Raw genomic sequence first — 19,968 nt, 5'->3', positions numbered from 1 at the left:
TTTATTGTCTGAAACAGAAATTTATTCTCAGAATAACGCACGAAAGCATAGGTTGAGGCTGCCATTGGGAGGCTTCCCCTCCCTTCCTCCGCCACCTCCCCATCTCTTTGAATGCCAGGGACAACACAGTTGAAGGAAACATGCAATCACAAACAATGATCAACTCTAAAGACAAAAGGTTTGGTCCAAAAGAACTCAACATAATTAATCCAATTACCGTGAAGAGCTTCACTGAGTAGGATTAAGATATTGCAGATGTAGTGTTTCCACAGGGTGGCTCTTCAGTGCACCAGGGGGGCCTGCTTGAGGGAGATGAGGACAGAACGCATGCGGGAGACATCTTTGGCCTGCTTGCTGGACTTGGGGTTAAAATCACACAGCCGGGCCACCCGCTCCCACTCAGTGCCTGGGGATGACTCTTCAATATCATTTACAAAGGCTTCTTCTGCTGCCCTGGAAGCAACAAAAGATGTTGGTTTAATGTAGAATCCCTGGTAGCTACCTGGCAGCTGCCCTGTTATGAAAGCAACTGCCTCTTTATGCCTGACTTAATGGCATTCTGGTTTTCCAAAGAGTAACAGCCCCTGGCCCAGGTCAGAATCGGGAGCAGACATACGGCCAGCTTTCCTAGGCACAGGGGCCCCGGACTGCTGTGTAAAATGTTGGAATACAGGTGTTTGGTTCAGGACTCATTCTGTTGATAGAGAATTTAAAAAGCCAGTCCTTAGCCAGCTACTCACCACCTTCATTAGCAAGGGCAAAGCAGCAGGCTGGCCAAGAACTTGAACAGCAGTTTATGTTGGGCTGTACTGAGTTTCAAGTAAATTTAGAGACCTCCAAAGAAGCCCACAGGTCACTGCACAGTAGCCTCTGGATTTATTCCTAAGGCTGGAGAGAAATAGGGCAGCTCAAAAGGAATTCAAGACAAAGCTCCCATGCTAGCAGGCACTAGAGACTAAAGCCATTCTGGAAGGGGTTTGTTAGGACATTCTCCTCAGCCAAAAGTTTGCCATTTTCCCTCCAGCCGGGTACCATGGGCCTCTTGGGGCACTCTGGCAGGGGTGGGCGCCCAACGGCCGAGAGCCAACCAGTGTGAACTGCTTTTTGGTAGGATGCTGCTCCAACATTTTTTCACACCAAGGTCAGCCCATCCCCAGTTGGGAACTAACTTGTAGGAGCTACAGCCTAAAAGGACAATGCTAAGAGGAGGAAAGACACTACTTCATCTACTCCAACAGGCAAAACAGGCAAAGCGAAAGCAATGGAGATGACTGGTCTGTGGGGACAGAGGGGTGGCACTCTCACAGGGATGGCCGTGGCAAACACCGCTGAAGCCCAGAGCCACTACAACACTGCGACTTCATGGCACACACAAGGGCAGTGAGAAAGGTTTACTTAACTGTTCTAGGCTGTAGCAAGGATGGTTTATGTTTGTGCTTAAAGGTGAAGAGAAGAAAAGAAATAAGAAAAACTTTAGGTCAGATACAGAAAATGAGAATGAGCTCAATGCAGATGGTCAGTAAGCTAGACATGCCCTTGCCACTCTGTACTCTTGGGGACGTGCGGCTGGCTTTGCTGGGCCACCCTGCTGCCCAGCAAACCCAGACTTGACTTTTCCAGTCTCCATTTCTACTCCAGAGAGAATGTGCAAAAAGTAAATCCAACACCACCTGTAAGTCCAGCATTTCACAAGTCTCATTGCAAATGCACCCACGGGCCCAGGAAACCCAGCTCTATCTCCTAACGGGATGAAGGGCTCAAGGTCGTGCACCCTAAGAGGCTCTACAGACCTGAGCCTGTTGTCTACTCTTCCCACAAGTTCCTCTCTTCCTTCATTCCACCCTCATCTCCCTTACATCAAAAGCCTAGTCCTAATTTTCAAGGAGGAAATAAGCAATTCAGCAATACTGCTTTGACAACAGAAATCCTTAAACCAAAACAAAACAACACTTTTCCAGAGAAGTTGCAGTTTTCTTTAGGAGGAAAAGCCACAGTGGCCTGTGTCATACAGCTCTGGCTATCTCGACCTCAAAGCTGGGGGTCTCTTTATGCCAGAGTGGGGGACAGGGCATCAGAAGCTGGCCACTAAACAACAATTTCTGGTATGAGACCACAGAGGAACAATTACAGACCCCACGGGAGACTGCCCCCTCTGCTGACTCTTCTGCCCCAACCCCACATTCTTCAAAGGAACCCAGTGTAGAAAATGCTGCTTGCACTGGTTCCTAACCCAGGGCTTCTTCCCCCTCCCCAGGTGGGGACACTCCCCCTTCCCACCTGGGGCAGGGAGGCAGCAGTGGCAGCAGTTAACAAGAGGTCAGAGCCCTCCCCAGTCCCAAAACCTTCCCAGACAAGATCACGAATGACTCACATTTTGAAAGTGAGTTAGCTTCCTTCCCTCCAAACCCCAAAATGAAAAATGGCAACCAGAGTTGCAGGGAGTCGTGGTTCTGTGAGACAATCAATGGAACATTCCCCCAGCTTATCAACTCTTAGGCAGCCCCCACAGTGCCAGTTTGAAATAATTTTAAAAGCAAAGCAACTTGTAACATAAAAGGAGCATTAACTATAAACAAAAAGTAGGAACAATCAAGACAAGAAAAGGAATTAGTTTTGCAACATACACATAACCAATCACGTCAGCGAAGGGTTGTTTGTAGAAAGCTTCATCTGCCACCCTAGACAGCAAGAGGTCCAAAAGGCAGGCAAGCAGGCAGGAAAAAAGAGAGAACGTTGAGAAGCAGAAACATCTCAAATCCACAATAGAGGCACGACCGTGCTCTGGGGAGCTGCTCCCAAGGCTCCATCCTAACTGAGTGAGGCTTCCAGCACCAGACACTCCAGCAGGTGAGGCTTCCTACTGGCCTTCCCCGCAGGATTCTCCAGGGTGAGTGCTGCCAGCTTCATCCCCAGGCCTTACCCCAGCAACCACGAGCATTTCCTAGGTACCCACTTATGGGCTGAGCCCTCTGACAGACATTGTGTCCATTCCATCCTCAACCCCAAACAACCCAGGACGCTGAGTGTTCTCCCCGCACTTTACAGATGACGTGATAGGGAAGGGAGGCCTCGAGATGAAGCAACCTGTTTGGCAACAAGTAGCAACAGGGGTGGCAGAACTCACAACCAAGGCGGTCTGGCTCTTTTCACTGTAAGTTACTGCTGATCCCCAGCTGGTGTGAGCTCGGGAAGCCACGCCTCCTTCCTGCCAGCCTCAGTAAACACCACTGGGCACAAACGCTGCCAGACGCCAGGAACGGTAGGGCCCAAAGCCAGCTCAATCTTGGATTATGCGACTACTGCTTCCCCACACTGACTAGCTGGGACCAACTGCCAGTATCCTGGGAACATAGATGGTCATTTCAAAATGCCCACCTTTGAAAAAAGAGGAGCTAGAAGCAAGCAGTGAGAAGACCTGCAGGCAAGGGTCCTAGCTCTGGCGTACTGTGTGTCCCTGAACACAACCATCAGTCCGCTCAGTCCCTGCCGGACTCGACTGCTTTGACAACGTACAGCCCAGAAGCCAGAACTTCATCCCCGCTTCACTCTCACGTGGGAATGGACCAAAGTGGCAACTCTGGGACAAGAAGGAAAGGGGGGCAAGCTTGGTGGACAAGTTCACAAAGCAGGGGACAGGCTGAATCCCTGGGCCCAGCCAGCCCCCCTCATCCAGCATGGGTGGGCGGGGAACCTCCCTCAATGAGTCTTACCCTCTCCTTTGCCCAGTGGGTTTGGGGCACAGGAGTGGGAGGGACCCTTTAAGGACAGTCATGCCCGGTCATTAACCTAAGCTCGCATATTTATTTGAAGGGAAATTCTAGTAATTTTATTTTTAAACTCACACATACCCTTGTTTCTCTCCCATTCTGGTTTATACATAGGAGGTGTTTTGTAGAAATTTAAAGAAAGCAAAAAGAACAGCCTGATTGTAACTCCAAATAAGTCAGCAGGAAAACAGAGTAGTCTGTGGGCACAATGAGTGGGAGGAAAAGGAAAGGCAGGCCAGCTTGTAAACCCATAATCCTTTCAGTTTACACACAGGGCTAAACCTAGTCAATTTCAACTTGTGCTTGCCTCTGCTGGGAAAGAATAAAGGTTTAATGACTCCTGTTCAAAGCATTACTGAGACAACAAAAGCTTGCTGTCAGGCTTTTGCTCCTTTGCAGCTAGCCCAAGAGGAAGGAGCTGTTGGTGACAGGACAGCACAGCCCCATAGAGGCTACAGCCCCAGAACAAAAGGGAAACCACACACACGAAAACTCAGCTGGCCCTTCCACCTGCTTGGAGGGGCCTGAAAGCAGCAATCCTCAGGCAAGGCAGGAAGGGGACTCCACACCTGGAGGGTCAGCCTGGTTTTACCAAGTACTTCGGAGCAGATGCATGGCCTGAGGCAACTCGCCAGGGTAAACAGGGCCTCACAGGGTTCCTGCACAAAGCACCCCATCCATCCTTCTTTAGAAATCTGAACTTGCATCTGGGGGAAATCATCCTGAATGAGCACAGGATTAAGGAACCTGGACCTGTCAGCACTTCAAACTGACCACAATCTCACAGCAGAAGCCCCGGCAGCTAACGCTACTACCCTCGGCAACTCAACCCCGACCAGAGGGCCGCCCCACCATACTTGTCACAAAACTTCAAATGGAACCTGACAGGCACACATGCCCCACAGGAAGGTGGCCAGGACAGAGGCTCGAGGCAGTGACAGAACCAAGAACGGGCAACGGGAGACAGGTAGTCGAAGGCTGCTGCACAAACAGTCCATCTGTTCTGCCGCAGCCGCCCCACGACGGCAGAAACTGTCCAGCAAAGAGGTTAGCTCCCTCTCTTCTGGCAGATTTCCACTTAAGAGCTGCCAGAGACAAGGGTACTTAAACCCACTCCTGCCTCAGAACAAGGACCCAAGGCTCTTTACCATGAAAATTACAAACAGCCCCAGGCCAAGTCTAACCTATCTTTTACACTTAAATGGGTGGAGTGACTATGAAGTGAAAGCCAGTTCCCAGTCTCGAGCCTCACAGGGGAAGCAAGCCCATCGGCCTGCGCCCAGGTGAGCAGTGCTGCCCCCATCTCTCTCTGAGCTGCTTCCAAGTGGACTCTGAGCACGGAGCATTTAAAGACCACAGCTGCTGGTCTGTGGTGAAGGAGAATGACACTGTTTACTCCCTACAACTACTTAATCTTCAGTAAGTGAGTAAATTCTGAAAAGAGCATTTTTAAAAAGTCAACTCAAGATTTTCTTAGACACAGATAAGCACCCAGAGAACCCTTAATTCTGAAGTCACTTGGCTACCTAATGACGAAACATACATCCCTACTACTGGACCCTGTGGGGAGCAGCCCTCAGAGGCAGGGGATGTGACATGACTGAGTCTATAATCACCTCCAAAGTACTGAGATCCTGGAATAGTCCTGAAAGTGGCCTTTCATTCCAGGGTTACATTTTTACATGTGGACTTGATCCCGTGAGATGACACTTCCTTCTGCAGAATCATACCATTACAGGCAGTGCATACTAACCAAACTCTCAGCTGCAGAGCTAGACTCACTACAACTAGTGTGGCGAAAAAACAGGCTGAATTACCCTCACAAGATCCAAGAGACTTGTAACCCTTACGTTTCAAGTATATTTTTGAAAACCTGCAAAGACATTTCACACTAAAAGACGCGGCAGCTGAAAACCTAACACTGGCTAGTGGCAACGGACCTGATTTTGTCTTGGCAAACGAGCTGTTCTAGAAGCAGTACGGACTGACCTGTTATTCGCTTTCGTCTTCTGTAGCTGCTCGTCCTGCCTCGCATACCACTCATCCAGCTCCTTTATTGCTTTTTCTTTCCACTCTGCTTCTTGCTTCCGAGAATTGGCATCTTTGAAGGGAAGGAAAAGAAAGACAATACAAATGAGGCGAAATGGAAATTTTAGTCCGCTTCACGGTGTATTTGGGCTTATTAATCTCCTGCTGTGTGCGGGCGCATGTGTGTGTTGGAGGGAGAACAGTCGGGAGGGAAGATAAAATTCTCTTTTCCCTGATTGTATGTCCAGCTCTCGATCTTAGCAATTCTATCCAAAGTGTTTCACCACCATTTATCCCAGTCCACCTACACGTTAGTGGATCACTAGGTTTGGGGTTTTTTTTTGAGGTGGGGGAGAGGTGGAAATACTGACTTTTAGTTTTAAAAAAGGCTTTTGGGACACCAACTGGGGAAAAAGCAATTACAGGTGATTCTTTTTTTTTTTTTTTTTTTTGCGGTACACGGGCCTCGCACTGTCGTGGCCTCTCCCATTGCGGAGCACAGGCTCCGGACGCGCAGGCTCAGCGGCCATGGCTCACGGGCCCAGCCGCTCCGCGGCATGTGGGATCTTCCCGGACCGGGGCACGAACCCGTGTCCCCTGCATCGGCAGGTGGACTCTCAACCACTGCGCCACCAGGGAAGCCCCACAGGTGATTCTTTAATGATGCTGCCAGTTCAGGGTGGACTATTCATATTAAATAATCTTTTAATAAAATCTCCTCACAAACTATATTCCACACAGGTTGGACAATTAATGGTGGATGCACATCTATGAAGCAGGGAGCTATGAGAAAAATTATCAGAGGTAGAGATAATTCCAGAAGCAGGGAACAGTAGGGTATAGATGGAATTGAGGGGAGCACAAAATATCTACTCCTGCTTAGGCCACAGAGCGAGTCTGTGGCAGAGCTAGGGCAGAACTAAAGGAGAAACTCCAATGCGGAGAACTGTGGGGGGAGAGGTGAGGGTCGTCATGAACAGCTATCCAAAAGGTTCTAGGTGAGAGAGAAAATGCACACCTAGCAGGTGTGCCAGATTGGGTTCTCACCCACAAAGTTTCTCAGGACTAAATACAAGTTTCCCTAAGATACTAAAAGAAACATGTCAGTAAATGGTAGAGAGAAGGAAATACAGGTCATACTTTTGCCACAGTTGAGACCGGAAGTCACCCTAATACCTAAACTTTAAGCACATTCTTAAGGATGTCCTCTCTGGCAGGTGTTTTACAGACATCTCATTTAATCTTTACAACAATCCCAAGAAGGTAAACTAGTCCCATATTCAGCAGTGAGAAAAGCTACAGCTCCGCAAGTTTGAGTAACGTTCCCAAAGGTTATAATAAGTGGCAGAGCCAAGATTCACACCCAGGTCTGACTCTAAAGCTCACACATTCTTACTTCACTGTGCTGCCTCCAAAGAGAGGGACGAGGGACGGAAAGGGAGGCAGGCCCAGCAACAGTCACAGATGTGACCAGCAGATGGGCATCAGTGATCCAGACCAGAGTCTGGACAGTGCAGAGCCAGAGCCCAACCTGTAATGAGTGTCCTTGAGGAGCAAAGTACAAAGCAAACAACTTCTTGAAGGGAAGAAAGTAAGCATTCAGGGGCAATTATAGGGCCTTTGCAAGAAAGGTCTTGTAGTAACAACCTGCAGAAGACTTTGTAACTACTAGAAATAACCTAATAGCAGCTAGAAACTCCTGCAAAGTTTCAGATTATAAAGAACTTTTTACCCTGTTATCTAACTTATCAGAAGGTGACATACTGGCTCAGGAGGAGAATTATTTCACTCAAATTTTCCACTGATGACTCAAGTATACACAGTAAACTTGTGATGTGTGTCTGTCCATGGCATTAAGTGTATGTGGAATGGAGGGTGCTGTGATGCAGTGGGCCGACGGTGCCCTGTGGACAAGAAACTGAAAAAACTTTAAAGAATAAGGTCTCCTTTTCAGGAGTTGTGAAATTACTTCCAAAGAATTACTTTTTGATTGGAGAATATTTTCTTTCTGTATAGTCTAATGATCATTTTACTGCATAAAATAGTTCCTTTAAATCATCTTCTTTTATAAATTTATGAAGTGACACTGGCAATAAGAATTTAGAATTCTTAAACGCTTAGCTTGATGGAACAAAGATCCAAGCTGTAATACAGCGTCTCTGAATCTGGGAGGGAGAAGGGAGAGGAGAGGGTGAAAAATCCTCTTAGAGAGCAGGGTACACTGACAGCTGTCTTCTCTGTCCATACGCATTAATGTTCACAGAAGATTATTGGAAAACGTAGCACACAGCTAAGCTTAAGACCATGGACATTGCTTCTCTATTTTTAGCATCTTGCACTTTCTCACAGTTCTTGCAACAGAAAAATGTGAAACTGCAGAAACACCTAATTCACGGACCAGTTTAATTCGATTCTACTGGAATACGAGGCCAAATGTTTGACTTCCCTCAGGAAGGCAACATGAGTTAAGAAAATAGCACTTCGTGGAATATTCCCCAAGGGTCCAATTTGATAACTGAAAAAGAAAATGAAACTTTTCCAGACACCAGAGTGTACGCTCCTCCATGGAGAAGACAACTTTGCTAAACTTTGGGGAAAGAGAAAAGATAAAGCTGGGTTCTGCATCATGAAAAAGACTCCAGTAGTACTAATACCTGCTAAGTCTTGCCTTTAAGTCTACTCAGAAGAGATGCTCAAAGAAGAACAAGCAAGGACCAAGGCTGTTTGCACCAAGAAGACCTATCTTCATCTTTCTAAAGCTGCACTATCCAGTACAGTGGCTACTAGCCTCATGTGGCCATTTAAATTTATTAAAATTAAATAAAATTTAAAACTCAGTTTCTCAGACATAATAGCCACGTGCAGTTAGTGGCTACCATACAGAACAGCACAGATATAGAACATTTCCATCATCAAAGAAACTACTATTGGATACTGCTGTAAAGGTTAAACGTAAGTGTGCCCTCTGTTCTGAAAGCCACAGAAACTGGGCTGGAGAGACACTAATTGGCTGTATTATCTGGGTCAATTCCTTTCCTATTTCTGGGTGTCCTTTCCTATTTCTACACCATCTGAGTCATATTTTCACTAGTTCAGCGATTCCCAGGAAGGAATAATAATGCTGACACTGTGGTAACATAGAAGCATGTTGCTATTTCTAGTTGTACAATAAAATATTTAGGCATGATGTATGTGGTGGTGTCTGTATCTTAAAGCGGATCAGGAAAAAAATTATGTGTATATTCACAATACACATATAAATGTATGCACATGTGAGTGTATAAAACATACACATACATGCCTCATTTATACAAAGACAACCCAATATGGCAAAATGTTCATTACTGAATCTGGAGGAAGGGGCACACATGTTTGTTTTACTCTATTCTGTGTCTGAAATTTTAATAAAAAATTGAGAAAAGAATACCCTCTGGATAACACCCCCCCCCCCCCCCCCCGCCTCTGCCACACCTTTCCAACCCACGTGTACAGATACCAAGTCTCTCCTGATCTTGACCAACAGCTGACACTCCATGGAGAAGGCTCTTCAGCAAAGGCCAGGCTGGCTAGCACTGATTCTCAGGCTCGGCCTGCCCCTCGAGATGGCGTACACTAAATGCAATGCGGCTGAAGGGATGGGTATGGATTCTGAAGCAGAGCAGACTTAAGCTGAAATTCTGACTCTACCACTTCTAGCCGTGGTGATCCAAAAACTTACTCTTCCTCTGATCCTCACTTTCCTCACCCATAAAAAGTAAAAACTTACAGGGATATTAGGGTAAGAAAACCAAATCGTACATATTACCTAACATCCTTCACATTTTCCTCTCAAGCATTACTTTAAATCCAGCCTTCAAATGGTAAATGGACTGTGCAGTCCCTCACATGGATATGATACCTTCAGGTTTACAAAGCACTCTCATAAATACCATCTCAGACTACCCTTGGGGTTGATAACACTGATCTTACTTCACAGATGAAGAAACAGATTCTGTAAGGTTTGAGCAACCAAGTGCCCACAGCTGATAAGTTACCGCTGGGCCTGGAGCCCAGTCTTTCACTCCAAGTCCAAGGCTCTTTCCACAGCACCACTCTGCCCTTCCTGAGAGGACAGATGCACCGTGGCTCTCCGGGCTGCCTGAATCCCCACACAGCGGCCTGTGATTAAGCATCTCCATGTGGTGGTCTTGTGACCTTGTTGGGAAAGATACCTTCCCCAAAACCGTACAAGAACATTATGGCTAATTCATGTTAAAAAGGGATAAAAGTAGAGTCAAGGTCAACTATTCCACTGAAAACAGATACCCAAAGACAGAAAGGGATTCCTTACCAAGGGCTTCCAAGCGTTCCGTTTGCTCTTCTCTCCATTTACGGATACTTTCAGGCTCTGACTGCAATCGATCCACTTGTGAAATAGCTGCATAACTGTCTGTTGGCCCATTACTCTCCTTAACACAAAACACAGTTGTGCTCTATCAGTACCAAAACCTCCTCCCAGAAATGCGCTTCACCCGTTAGAACCGCTGTTTATGTGCAACACTGATGGCTGTGGTAAATGTAAAGGATTACCTTACAAGCACCACCACCACCTTACGTGCCAATAGGGAGCTTTCAACATTATGCACTCAATCCTTGCAATCCACAAGGGAGCCTGAGTAGTTCTTATCCTGTTAATAAATGGGACATGAGTGGGAGATGGGAAAGCTGGGGAAGTGAGTAATGGACTTACTAGGAAACAGTGTGATCAGTTTTATTTTCCTTACTTGACACAGAGATTGTGATATCTTCAAAGTAACAAAGGTAAATACACAGCACGGCAAGGCCTAGAACCTGACACTTCTAAATGTTATTATACAATACAGGGAAAAGTACACTTCATACCGCCTAATCAAAATATAGTGAATTCTAGGAAAAAGAGAGTCCAAAAGAAAATGTATAGTTACTACAGTCACACCAAAGAAAATAAAAAGGCAGGCCAATGTGAGTCACAGCGTACGGGATGGGGAGGGAGACACACAGGTTCTTTATAGTGGTTAAGATTGGGAAGCTAATAAATAAATTCATAAAGATTCAAAAAGAATCTAATCTTTATAGAATTATTTCACCTACTAAACTAGGGAATATTACCAGCTTAACTTAACCAGACTATAAACAAAGATGGAAAGAAAATTATTTACAGTAGTATTTATTAGTAACTAACTTATTGTTAGTACTTTCCATGTTTCAGCCACATAAAAGCTTTATCTCCCAAACACCTTGCAAGTCAAATTTTTATTCCCACGTCAGCAGTCGGGGGATTAAACTGAGGCGCAGAGAAATGACATGTCCAAATTCACAGCTAGTAAGAGATAAAGCCAGGACTGAACCCCATTCCATCTCACTCTAAAGACCAAGCTCTAAACCAGGGACTGGAAACTATAGCCAGCTTGGCCACCTGTTTTTGTAATTAAATTTTACTGGAACAGAGCTACGCCCATTCGTTTACATACTGTCTACAGATGCTTTCATGTTACAGCAACAGAATAGGTTGACAGAGACCTTATGACCCACAAAGCTTAAAATGTTTACTATCTGGTCCTTTACAGCAAAAGTTAGTCCACCTTTGGCTTAAACCAATTAGACTAATCTCATCCTTCCTGACAGTTAACTGGTTGAAGGGTGGGCAGAAACCCAGGCAGAAGCAAAGCACCACGCTATTTCCCCAGGCTACAGTGATTACTTCCATCTGGTCAAGAGGGAAACATAGGACTTTTGTTGAGTGGTTGGGAGAAACCTCCATGTTGTTCTAGATAGTATGACATGCACATGTGAGACCCAGAAGTGCTGTAGCCATTCTGCCACCGTGAAAGAGTATAAAACTGCACACTCAGCTGGCAGAACCAGAGTCCTAGAGGAACTGAGTCGGAATCCAGGTCCGAGGACCCCTAGCCTATCTCAGAGTTCTTTCAATTACATAAGCTAGTGAATTCTCTCTATTTAAGCCAATGCAAGTTGGGCTGGTGACCAAAAACTCAGTGATACAGAGGGAAAATAATGGTAGTCGTCACAAATACCAGTCACCCCCCACCCTCAAGACAATCTAAAAGCTGAAAAGTTCCAATGCTGGCCCCACCACATACTACCTTTGTTACTTTTAGACTCCTGGTTTAACCTCTGTATGCCTCAGTTTATTCATCTGTAAATGGGAATAACAATAGTTCAGGTCCCTCAGATTGTTGTGAGAATTAAAGAAAATTCAATATAAACAGTGCTTGACACTACATGGCACAGTGTTTAAATCAGCCACCACTGCCACTGCCACCACCACTGCCATCATCATGAAGGGTCATTTCTTGAGAATAAAGTTGGTAACACTAGGGTCAGGTCAATCACATTTTAAAAGACTACTCTATCAATGTTACCTCTCTTCAAATCTTTCCACTTTGGCAGGTAACATACCAGTTACTAATACATCCAGGAAAGTCAAAGGAGTGGGGTCCTTTCCAGGTCAGTCAATTCAAATCACAGGAAAGGAAGACTCTCAACACTATCATGCAACATAATCAGAGTACTCTGTACCTGGTAGTATTCGCCATTCATGATTCCTTCAACAGCATCTGCAAGACATAAGATTTCAATCTGTCAATCAGGGCTGGTCATATGCTGGGCCAAAGGGTTACAGAGTATGACACAGTGCTGTAAGTACTCTAAGTTACTATCCCTGTGCTAGGTACCAGATAAACAATGGACAACTTTCTATTTAATGAAATCAAGATGTGCTTACACAAATGACTTCACCAAAATGTGGACAAATCTGTCCAAAAGCTTTTGATAATTGTCTTCTGGCTTAGAGATAACACTTAGAAGCCCAGCAGAAGAGCCTCACAGAGCAACAGTTTCTCTATCAAAGTTCTAAAGAAGGCAAAGGATAAGGGTGGCCCGGAATCCTTCACAGTGAGCAGAGATATGCAGCTTCATATTTAAACCAAGGTACTTTCTTGGGGTCAGGACTCTCCATCCTTTGGCTAGAATAGGTTTGGCACCTGAGGGTCTACACTTGAGACTTCTTACTAATTCCTCAAGTCTACTTGGAATTAGTCCAGAACAGTAAGCTTTGGGCATACCAAATTAAATTAGTGTTTTCAAGGATGCAAGTTACAAAAACTCAGATTGTATACAATCTGATCTTATTGGCACAATTAATTGTTCATGAGCTAAATGAGAAAGTCCATCTCAGAAATATGAAAAATGTCTAAGACTCAGAGATTATCAATCCATACAGTACAAAATGGTGGTCCACAGGCTGAACATATTTTATTTAAAATACAAAGCACTAAATCAGGAAATTTCACAAAATCAGGATTCCCAGTGTGTGTGTGTGGGTGTGCAGACAGAAGATCTGGCAACACTGGGCCTGCATTCCTAAATGAAGGCAGCCTTTACGTGCAGCATGCTCTGGACAATTTGCCAGTCCCCACTAGCCCCATTTTTTTTTTTTTTAACCCATTCTGTGTGTCACTAATTCAGTTACCTGACTGGCCCAATAAGCATGTGTTTCTAACCTATGCCCTGACCCAACAGCCATCACTGATACAGCCTGTACCAGGCTGCACACCAGCCCTTTGGAGTGGCTGCTCTGCCTCCCCTTGAAAGCTTCAATACAGGCACCATAAAAATGCAGCGTCCACCTACATATTCTATGTATTCTCTATCTGTTGGCTGACCCATATTTACTGCCTACTATGTAGGACTTACAGTATTTTGTCCAATTGTTTTCAAACTATGATAAAATAATTTATCATAAATAATTTATCATGTTATTGCATGGGATGGGAGAGGGAAGAGGAGAAAAGAGATGAACCTAAAAGATACAAGAACCCAAGTAGTAAAAGGAATGCAGAGCAGCTAGTGTGGGCCACCATCACAAGGCCCTCAGAAACATCAGAGGTTTTCCTAGAAGCCAGAGGCAGGGTGCTCTGAGTCGCATTCTTTCCTTTGAACAGGCAAAGATTTCATCAAACCACTCCAGTTTTCTTGGTTCCTAACTAATTAAACCCAACTTGAACTGCCTATTTTCCAAATCAACCTCATTCTCTTGCTTCTCCCAATTACCCTCCTCTTAGCTTTGGGAGTACTGAAAACTTTCATTTCCCCAGCATGCCTCCCTGATACCAAAACATTGTTTTAAAAAAAGGAAAATGGAGACAGAAGAAAATGCCACATAATTTCATTACTCAGCCTATTGGTTTCTATTTTTTTACTTTATCTAATGCATACACATAAAATTTCTTCCCGCAAAATGACTCCTATAACAGATGCTTTTTAGTAATCCATTCATCTATATCATTAAATTCTCAACTTTTTTAGTATGAAAACACCTACTACTTACTGCTTCCAATGTGCCAGGCACAATGTTAAACACTTTCTATACATTAAGTTTAATCCTCACAACAAATCTGTATGTATCAGCACTTCACAAACGACCTTAAAATACATGTAGGGTTGGTTCCTTGAGAGGTAAGTAAGGTGTTCTTGAAGGGGCAGATAACTAATCACAGTATTTTCACTCTTAAATTTATTTTTTATGTTTAAGATATATAAGAAAAACATTAAATGCATGTATCATGAGATAATCAGCATTTAAAAAGTGGTGCAATACCTGGGCAAGCGAGAAGTCAGAGGAAGGATCATCTGATAACCTGAGGCATGAAGACAAACCACAGGATCTAAGCACTTACCAACCCATCACAGCTCTGATCCATGTTTCACTTGCTGGTTATCTATCAATCATTTCAACATATTTCTCGTACTTTTCTTAATTTCCTTACTTGTTTTACTCCTATGCTTTATTTATAAAAGTACAAAAATGAGTTTCTTGTAGTTTTTGTCCGTGGCTTTTTTCTACGTTAAGCTGTTTCTGTGCCACCTATCCCTATCATTTTTAAAATATTCTATCAAGTTTTGAAAATGTAAATTTAGCAAAAAACTAATAAAAGTATTTGCAGAGGGCATATTCAATCCTTCCTCAGCAATAAATTTCTTGACACAGAACTGATGGATCACAGAATATATATTCTAAAGACCTCTAAACACCAGCCATTTGCCTCCTTTGGTCCACCATTTGGTGGACCAAAGCATCACCACAAGTGCCCCATTTTTCAGACTTTCATTGCTACTAGAGACTGAGTTTTAGCGTGTTTTAAAATTTTTGCTAATCTGATAGCAGGAAAAAAACCCTTAAGGTGGCTTTGTTGTGCCAATCTTCTGTGAGGTGATCACCTGACATCTGATTTTCTTCTTTACTAAACTGCCTGAGTTTTGCCCATTTTTCTGCTATCTTTTGATTTCTAAGTATTCTTTCTGTATTATTTGTTTTCTCACATTGCAAATATTTTCCCCATTATCTTTTTGTATGGTTTACAATAGTTAATGCCTAGAACTACTTAACTTGTATGAGACACTATCAGTTTTTTTTTCCTTTATGATTTCTCTGTCTGCATTTATGATGAAGGCCTTTCCTACTCTAAGATAAACATTCACTTTTCTTCTGGTACTTAAAAAAAAAAAAAAGCCTCTCTTTAATCCACCTGGAATTTATTTTTTTTGAGTAAAATTTAAAAGTGAGACACAGGTTTGAGCCCTGGTCCAGGAAGATCCCACATGCTGCGGAGCAACTAAGCCCATGTGCCACAACTACTGAGCCTGTGCTCTAGAGCCCGAGAGCCACAACTGCTGAAGCCCGCACGCCTAGAGCCCATGCTCCACAACAAGAGAAGCCACCACAATAAGAAGCCTGCGCACCGCAACGAAGAGTAGCCCCTGCTCACCACAACTAGAGAAAGCCCATGTGCAGCAACGAAGACCCAATGCAGCCATAAATAAGTAAGTAAATACTATTTTAAAAAGTGAGATAATTTTAAATCTTCGGGCCTACAATGGCTAGTCTGGCCAGGCCTACGTTTTGGTTAATATATTACAACTAACACACCAACTATCCAGTTAATATTTATTTCAACCCAGGGCCACTGTCAGTAGGAGAGACCTTGGTCACTACTCCAGACACAACATCAGAAGCAATTCTCATCCCATAGCTCTTTCTAAGTCACATGTTGCCTGTCCTTTAGGTCTGAAGATTCATCCAGACTCACTGGCAAGTGCTTTGAGCTTTTATTAGTTACTGTACTACTGTACTGACATTCAACTGGCTCAAATCAAAGGATCATCTGTTGCTACAGAAACATGCAGAAGAAAGGCCACCCAGGGCCTTGATTTATTAGGACAACTAAGCTAACCAACTTGATGCCCCAGAAGGAAACTTTCTAGGGCATCTCTAGAACTCCAGACAGAAACAAGGGCCAGAATAAGTTTCCAGAGATGAAAGACTCTTTATCCCAAACCCACCTTCAACTTTCCATGTTCCCCAACCAATGGAAGTCAAGCAGACCTGGGTCTGAATTCCTGTGGAGTCATGCATTAGCTTGCCACTTTAGGAACCCTGCTTAACTTCCACAACCATCAGTTCTCACCTGAAACAGGATGACACTACCACTCTGCCTGCAGTTACTGCATGGATCTGAAAGTACACAGAGAACCTGGGGCACAGCAAATGTGCAGTATCACTAAGGATCATGCATGCAATTTCCCCGAACTTCCCTCCACCACTGCTACCAAGAAAATTACTCTCCACCTCCAGAAAGCTTTCCTTTATGTACCTCTCTTCCTTTGATGAGTGCCTCACTGCCATACTCTCTCAGTAGCTCCTTAATCACCTCTCTTAGCCTCCTCCATCCTCAGCCCTCACGATTGAGGGCTTTTCCTCAGCTCTAGACTCACGCTGCCTCTTTCCTGACCGTTTGTTCTTACTCAGTATCCCCAAGCCACTTCACTCAGCTGGTTACCTCCCACCTCTAAACTAATGTTCTTCTCCGGATATCCTAACAACTGAGGGCGCCATCCAAGGCTCAGGCCTAGCCCCTCCTCCATGGGAGTTTTCCCCAAGGCTGGGAGAGTTTAGGTATGTTCCTCTCTCCTGCCTATATATCTCTGTACGGTAACACATCAGATACAGAGCTCCCTCCTAAAAGCTGTGTCTTCAGCACACCCCAAAGCCTATAGGCTTTGTAACACCTTTCTCACCTCACTCCCAAGGAATAATAGGCAGGGACTGTGTGTAGTCATAACATACCAGGTTCTGTGTGTAAGCACTTTATGGGTGCTCTCCAATATAATCCTAGCAATCCTGTGTGGTGAGTATCCGCACCTTTTACAGAGAAGAAAACTGAGGCAGGGCAGTGGCAGCGATGGTTATGTAAGTTGTCTGAGACCACAAAGCTAAACACATTCAAGCAGTCTAGGACAGCACAGAATCTTAACCCCTAGAGAGAGAGAAGAAAAGAGAAAAAGAAAGAAGATAAAGTGTCCAACTAGTGCTCTAATCCTCAAAGGAAGTGCTGAGCATTGCACTATTTTTTTTCTGACCACTGCACTATTACCAACCTCAACTACACTGTCAGAGATCTGGCTTTAAGTCACTAAATGCTTAGTTCACTAAGAAAGCCCTTCCTAGGAACTAAGTCAGCAATCATCCCTTCCTTCCCTTTGCTGAAAGCTTGATGCACAAGGGATCTGCGTGTCCAGCTCTATTCTTTCCCTTTTACCCCTCCCATCACCAAGATCTGCTGGTTCTATACAGGACCCCTGTACCTGACATTTTTGCACATTCCTTTGTACCTACTGTGTGCCAGACACCCTGCTAGGCACCAGGGATACAACAGTGAGCAAGAGTCAACACTGTCCTTCAATCAGGACAGTCTTCTATGAGTCCTGATACCCCCAACTGTCCTCCCCAGGGCAACCACAACTGCCTTTCAGAAATGACAATCTCTTATCCCACGCCACCCCTGCTTAAACAACTGCAACAGACTATGGCACAGTCTAAGGTGGGGGGACTTGGCGCTCAGCTATTAACTTGCCCTTTTTTCTTAAGCAAGTCATTTCTCTACAGGACTCAGTTCTCTCCTTCTATTCAATGAGTGAGATAAACGAAGGATCTAAAAATATTACCATTCTCAGGCAAATGCTGAAGACCTCCTGACAACAACAAAGAAACCCTAATCACCTAAAGCCAAATTCATTTTCCGGCCACAGCCTAGTTCAGCCCAATATAAATTGCATTTTCAGGTATACTACCCATTCTCCTGTAGATTCTTATTGGGCAACTGATTTGCTCAGGAGGCAGCATGATGTAGTATAAAAATTCAGGCTGCAAACTAGCAGTCTCCCCACCCCACTCCCCAAACAGGTTCTGTTTGGCTGAAGACAGATTTCGGAGTCCGAATGGTTTTACGAAGACCACTCACTACTCTAGTGCACCAAAGCTGCAGTCTCCAATACTCCTTATTACCTCACAGCCCGCATGTTTCTCTCATTTATGTTACCTGCCTGGCCCCTTAAGGTCTGAGTTCAGGGTAGCATAAACACCTCTATCTGTCCCACCTGTACCTTATTCTCCCTTAGTTGGAACGTTTTTTAAAGAAATGAAAAGCTGCGTCCCGTTTCTTGTAGCTCATTTCCTACTTCCCTATACGATTAAAAAGGTCTCTTAGACTCATCCTTTCCTCCTACCGCCACAACCCGAAGCACTGCACACAGGTAAGGCATTCAGAAGTCAGACTGGCAGCCTGCCACGCTCGCTTTCTCTTTTTTGCTGGAGCTTGGCTGGGGAAAGGCCACACTACTTTTTCCCTTCACCTCATGGAAGACCGATCCAGGATAATCTCAGGTTCTGCTTAGGCAACACTGCCTACCAAAGCTCTTCCCAGAGGAAGGAGAGCTCCGGAAGTCCTAGCAGTGATACGTTCCACAAGCGGTAAAACTCTTGCCCTCTTTGGCCACAGTTTCTCCAGGGCTAGACCGTCTTTCTCGCGTTCCCTATTCACTCCTCCTTCCCCCCCCCCAACATTCTGTACACCTTAAGTGCTGAAACACTAAACTGCATTGCCATTTTCGTTTCTGTCTCGAAAACAATACGATTCTTTTTTTTTTTCCCCCCGGCCTTCCTTCCTACTAGCTGGTCTGTGTTAGGCTCAGACTGGCCTGTAAGTCTGGCCAAAGTGCGCCAATGCGGCTGTGCCTCTGAGGCCAGGCTCAAGGCACAGCAAATGCTCAATGAAAGATCCCTGCATTGAACGGGCTTCTTCGGGCTCCTCAGCTTATCCTATTTTCTTGACTTTTTCCCCCGCCCGTGCCCGGGAGCGCTCAAACACACTCACAGAACGGACCAGGCTTGCCGAGCCTGCGTTTCTGCATGACTGAGCCGGGGTCCCGTTTCCTTTTTGCTTCCTCCTTAACCTCTCGCTCAGCGAGGTACAAGAGTTACACAGAGCTTCTCAGACCCGCTCCGGGCCGAGTTTCCGGACAAGTGCTCCCGCCCCGAACGCGCCCGCACTCACCCGGATCCCCCGGCGGCTCGCCGTGCGGCTGGGGCCCGTGGGCGCCGCCGTCCAGGATAGCGAAGGCCTCGTCGTTCTCTATGCCCGCAATCTCGCTCTCCTGCTGCGCCAAAAAGGCCGCAGCAGGGTCCTCTTCGCCGGCCACTCCGTTCCCCAGCGCGGGGCCGCTAGCGTGGGCGCCGAACGGATCTAACTCAGCCATGGCGGGCAGTTCAACAGCACAGTCACCGACGCTGAGAGACACACCAACCGACCACCCAACTCCGCGCCCGGCAGCGGCCGCTGTGGTGGCGACTGATATCAAGCGGGAGGACGGAGAAGACGGAAGCGGAAACCCTGCCCCAATATCCGGTCGGTCTGGGCTGTGTTGGAGAGCCGAAAAGGTAATAACCAATCAGAGGACAGAAGTGGTTCACGAGCTAACCAATCAGCCGGAGGAGGGTTGGGCCCCCGAGTGAAGCTCGTGACTCGGGAAGCACCTGCGAGGAGGGTGCTGAGCCCGGCCGGCCCCCGGCAGGAGGAAGTGGTGCGTGACTTAGAGCAGCTTTGCCTGACCCGCCTTTGTGGCTGGACCGACCCGGGACCGCCACCTCACAGAGGACTCTGAACCGGGAAGTGAGGTGAAGTTAGGGCGGCGATGATTGGCCGACTGCAGAAGAGTCAAGCCACTTAGGCTTTCTGAATCTCAGTTTCCTCATTTGTAAAATGGGAACAAGAATACTGCACTATCTCCCTCCCAGGAT

General features: G+C 45.6%; 1 protein-coding gene across 8 annotated transcripts; it reads right to left on the bottom strand.

Annotated features, from left to right (window-relative positions):
* On the bottom strand, positions 1-19,548 carry CLTA (clathrin light chain A). Of its 8 annotated transcripts, XM_065878367.1 has the most exons (7): positions 19,226-19,522; positions 12,354-12,391; positions 10,126-10,243; positions 5,757-5,868; positions 2,625-2,678; positions 1,401-1,436; positions 1-453 (listed from the first exon to the last, which is right to left on the bottom strand). In XM_065878367.1, exons 1-7 carry the CDS (start codon positions 19,425-19,427, stop codon positions 282-284), a joined length of 732 nt encoding a protein of 243 aa, XP_065734439.1. In that variant the 5' UTR covers positions 19,428-19,522; the 3' UTR covers positions 1-281. The 8 variants fall into 8 exon arrangements, with proteins under 8 accessions (XP_065734439.1, XP_065734440.1, XP_065734442.1 ...); XM_065878368.1 differs by lacking the exon at positions 1,401-1,436 and having other exon boundaries at positions 19,226-19,546; XM_065878369.1 differs by lacking the exon at positions 2,625-2,678 and having other exon boundaries at positions 282-453; positions 19,226-19,427.
* Positions 19,549-19,968: the final 420 nt, after the last annotated feature.

Source organism: Phocoena phocoena, chromosome 6 (assembly GCF_963924675.1).
Source record: "Phocoena phocoena chromosome 6, mPhoPho1.1, whole genome shotgun sequence".
NCBI classification, from domain to species: Eukaryota; Metazoa; Chordata; class Mammalia; order Artiodactyla; family Phocoenidae; genus Phocoena; species Phocoena phocoena.
The sequence above is the reverse complement of the archived record's forward strand: the minus strand, read 5'-3'. Positions and strand labels throughout refer to the sequence as shown.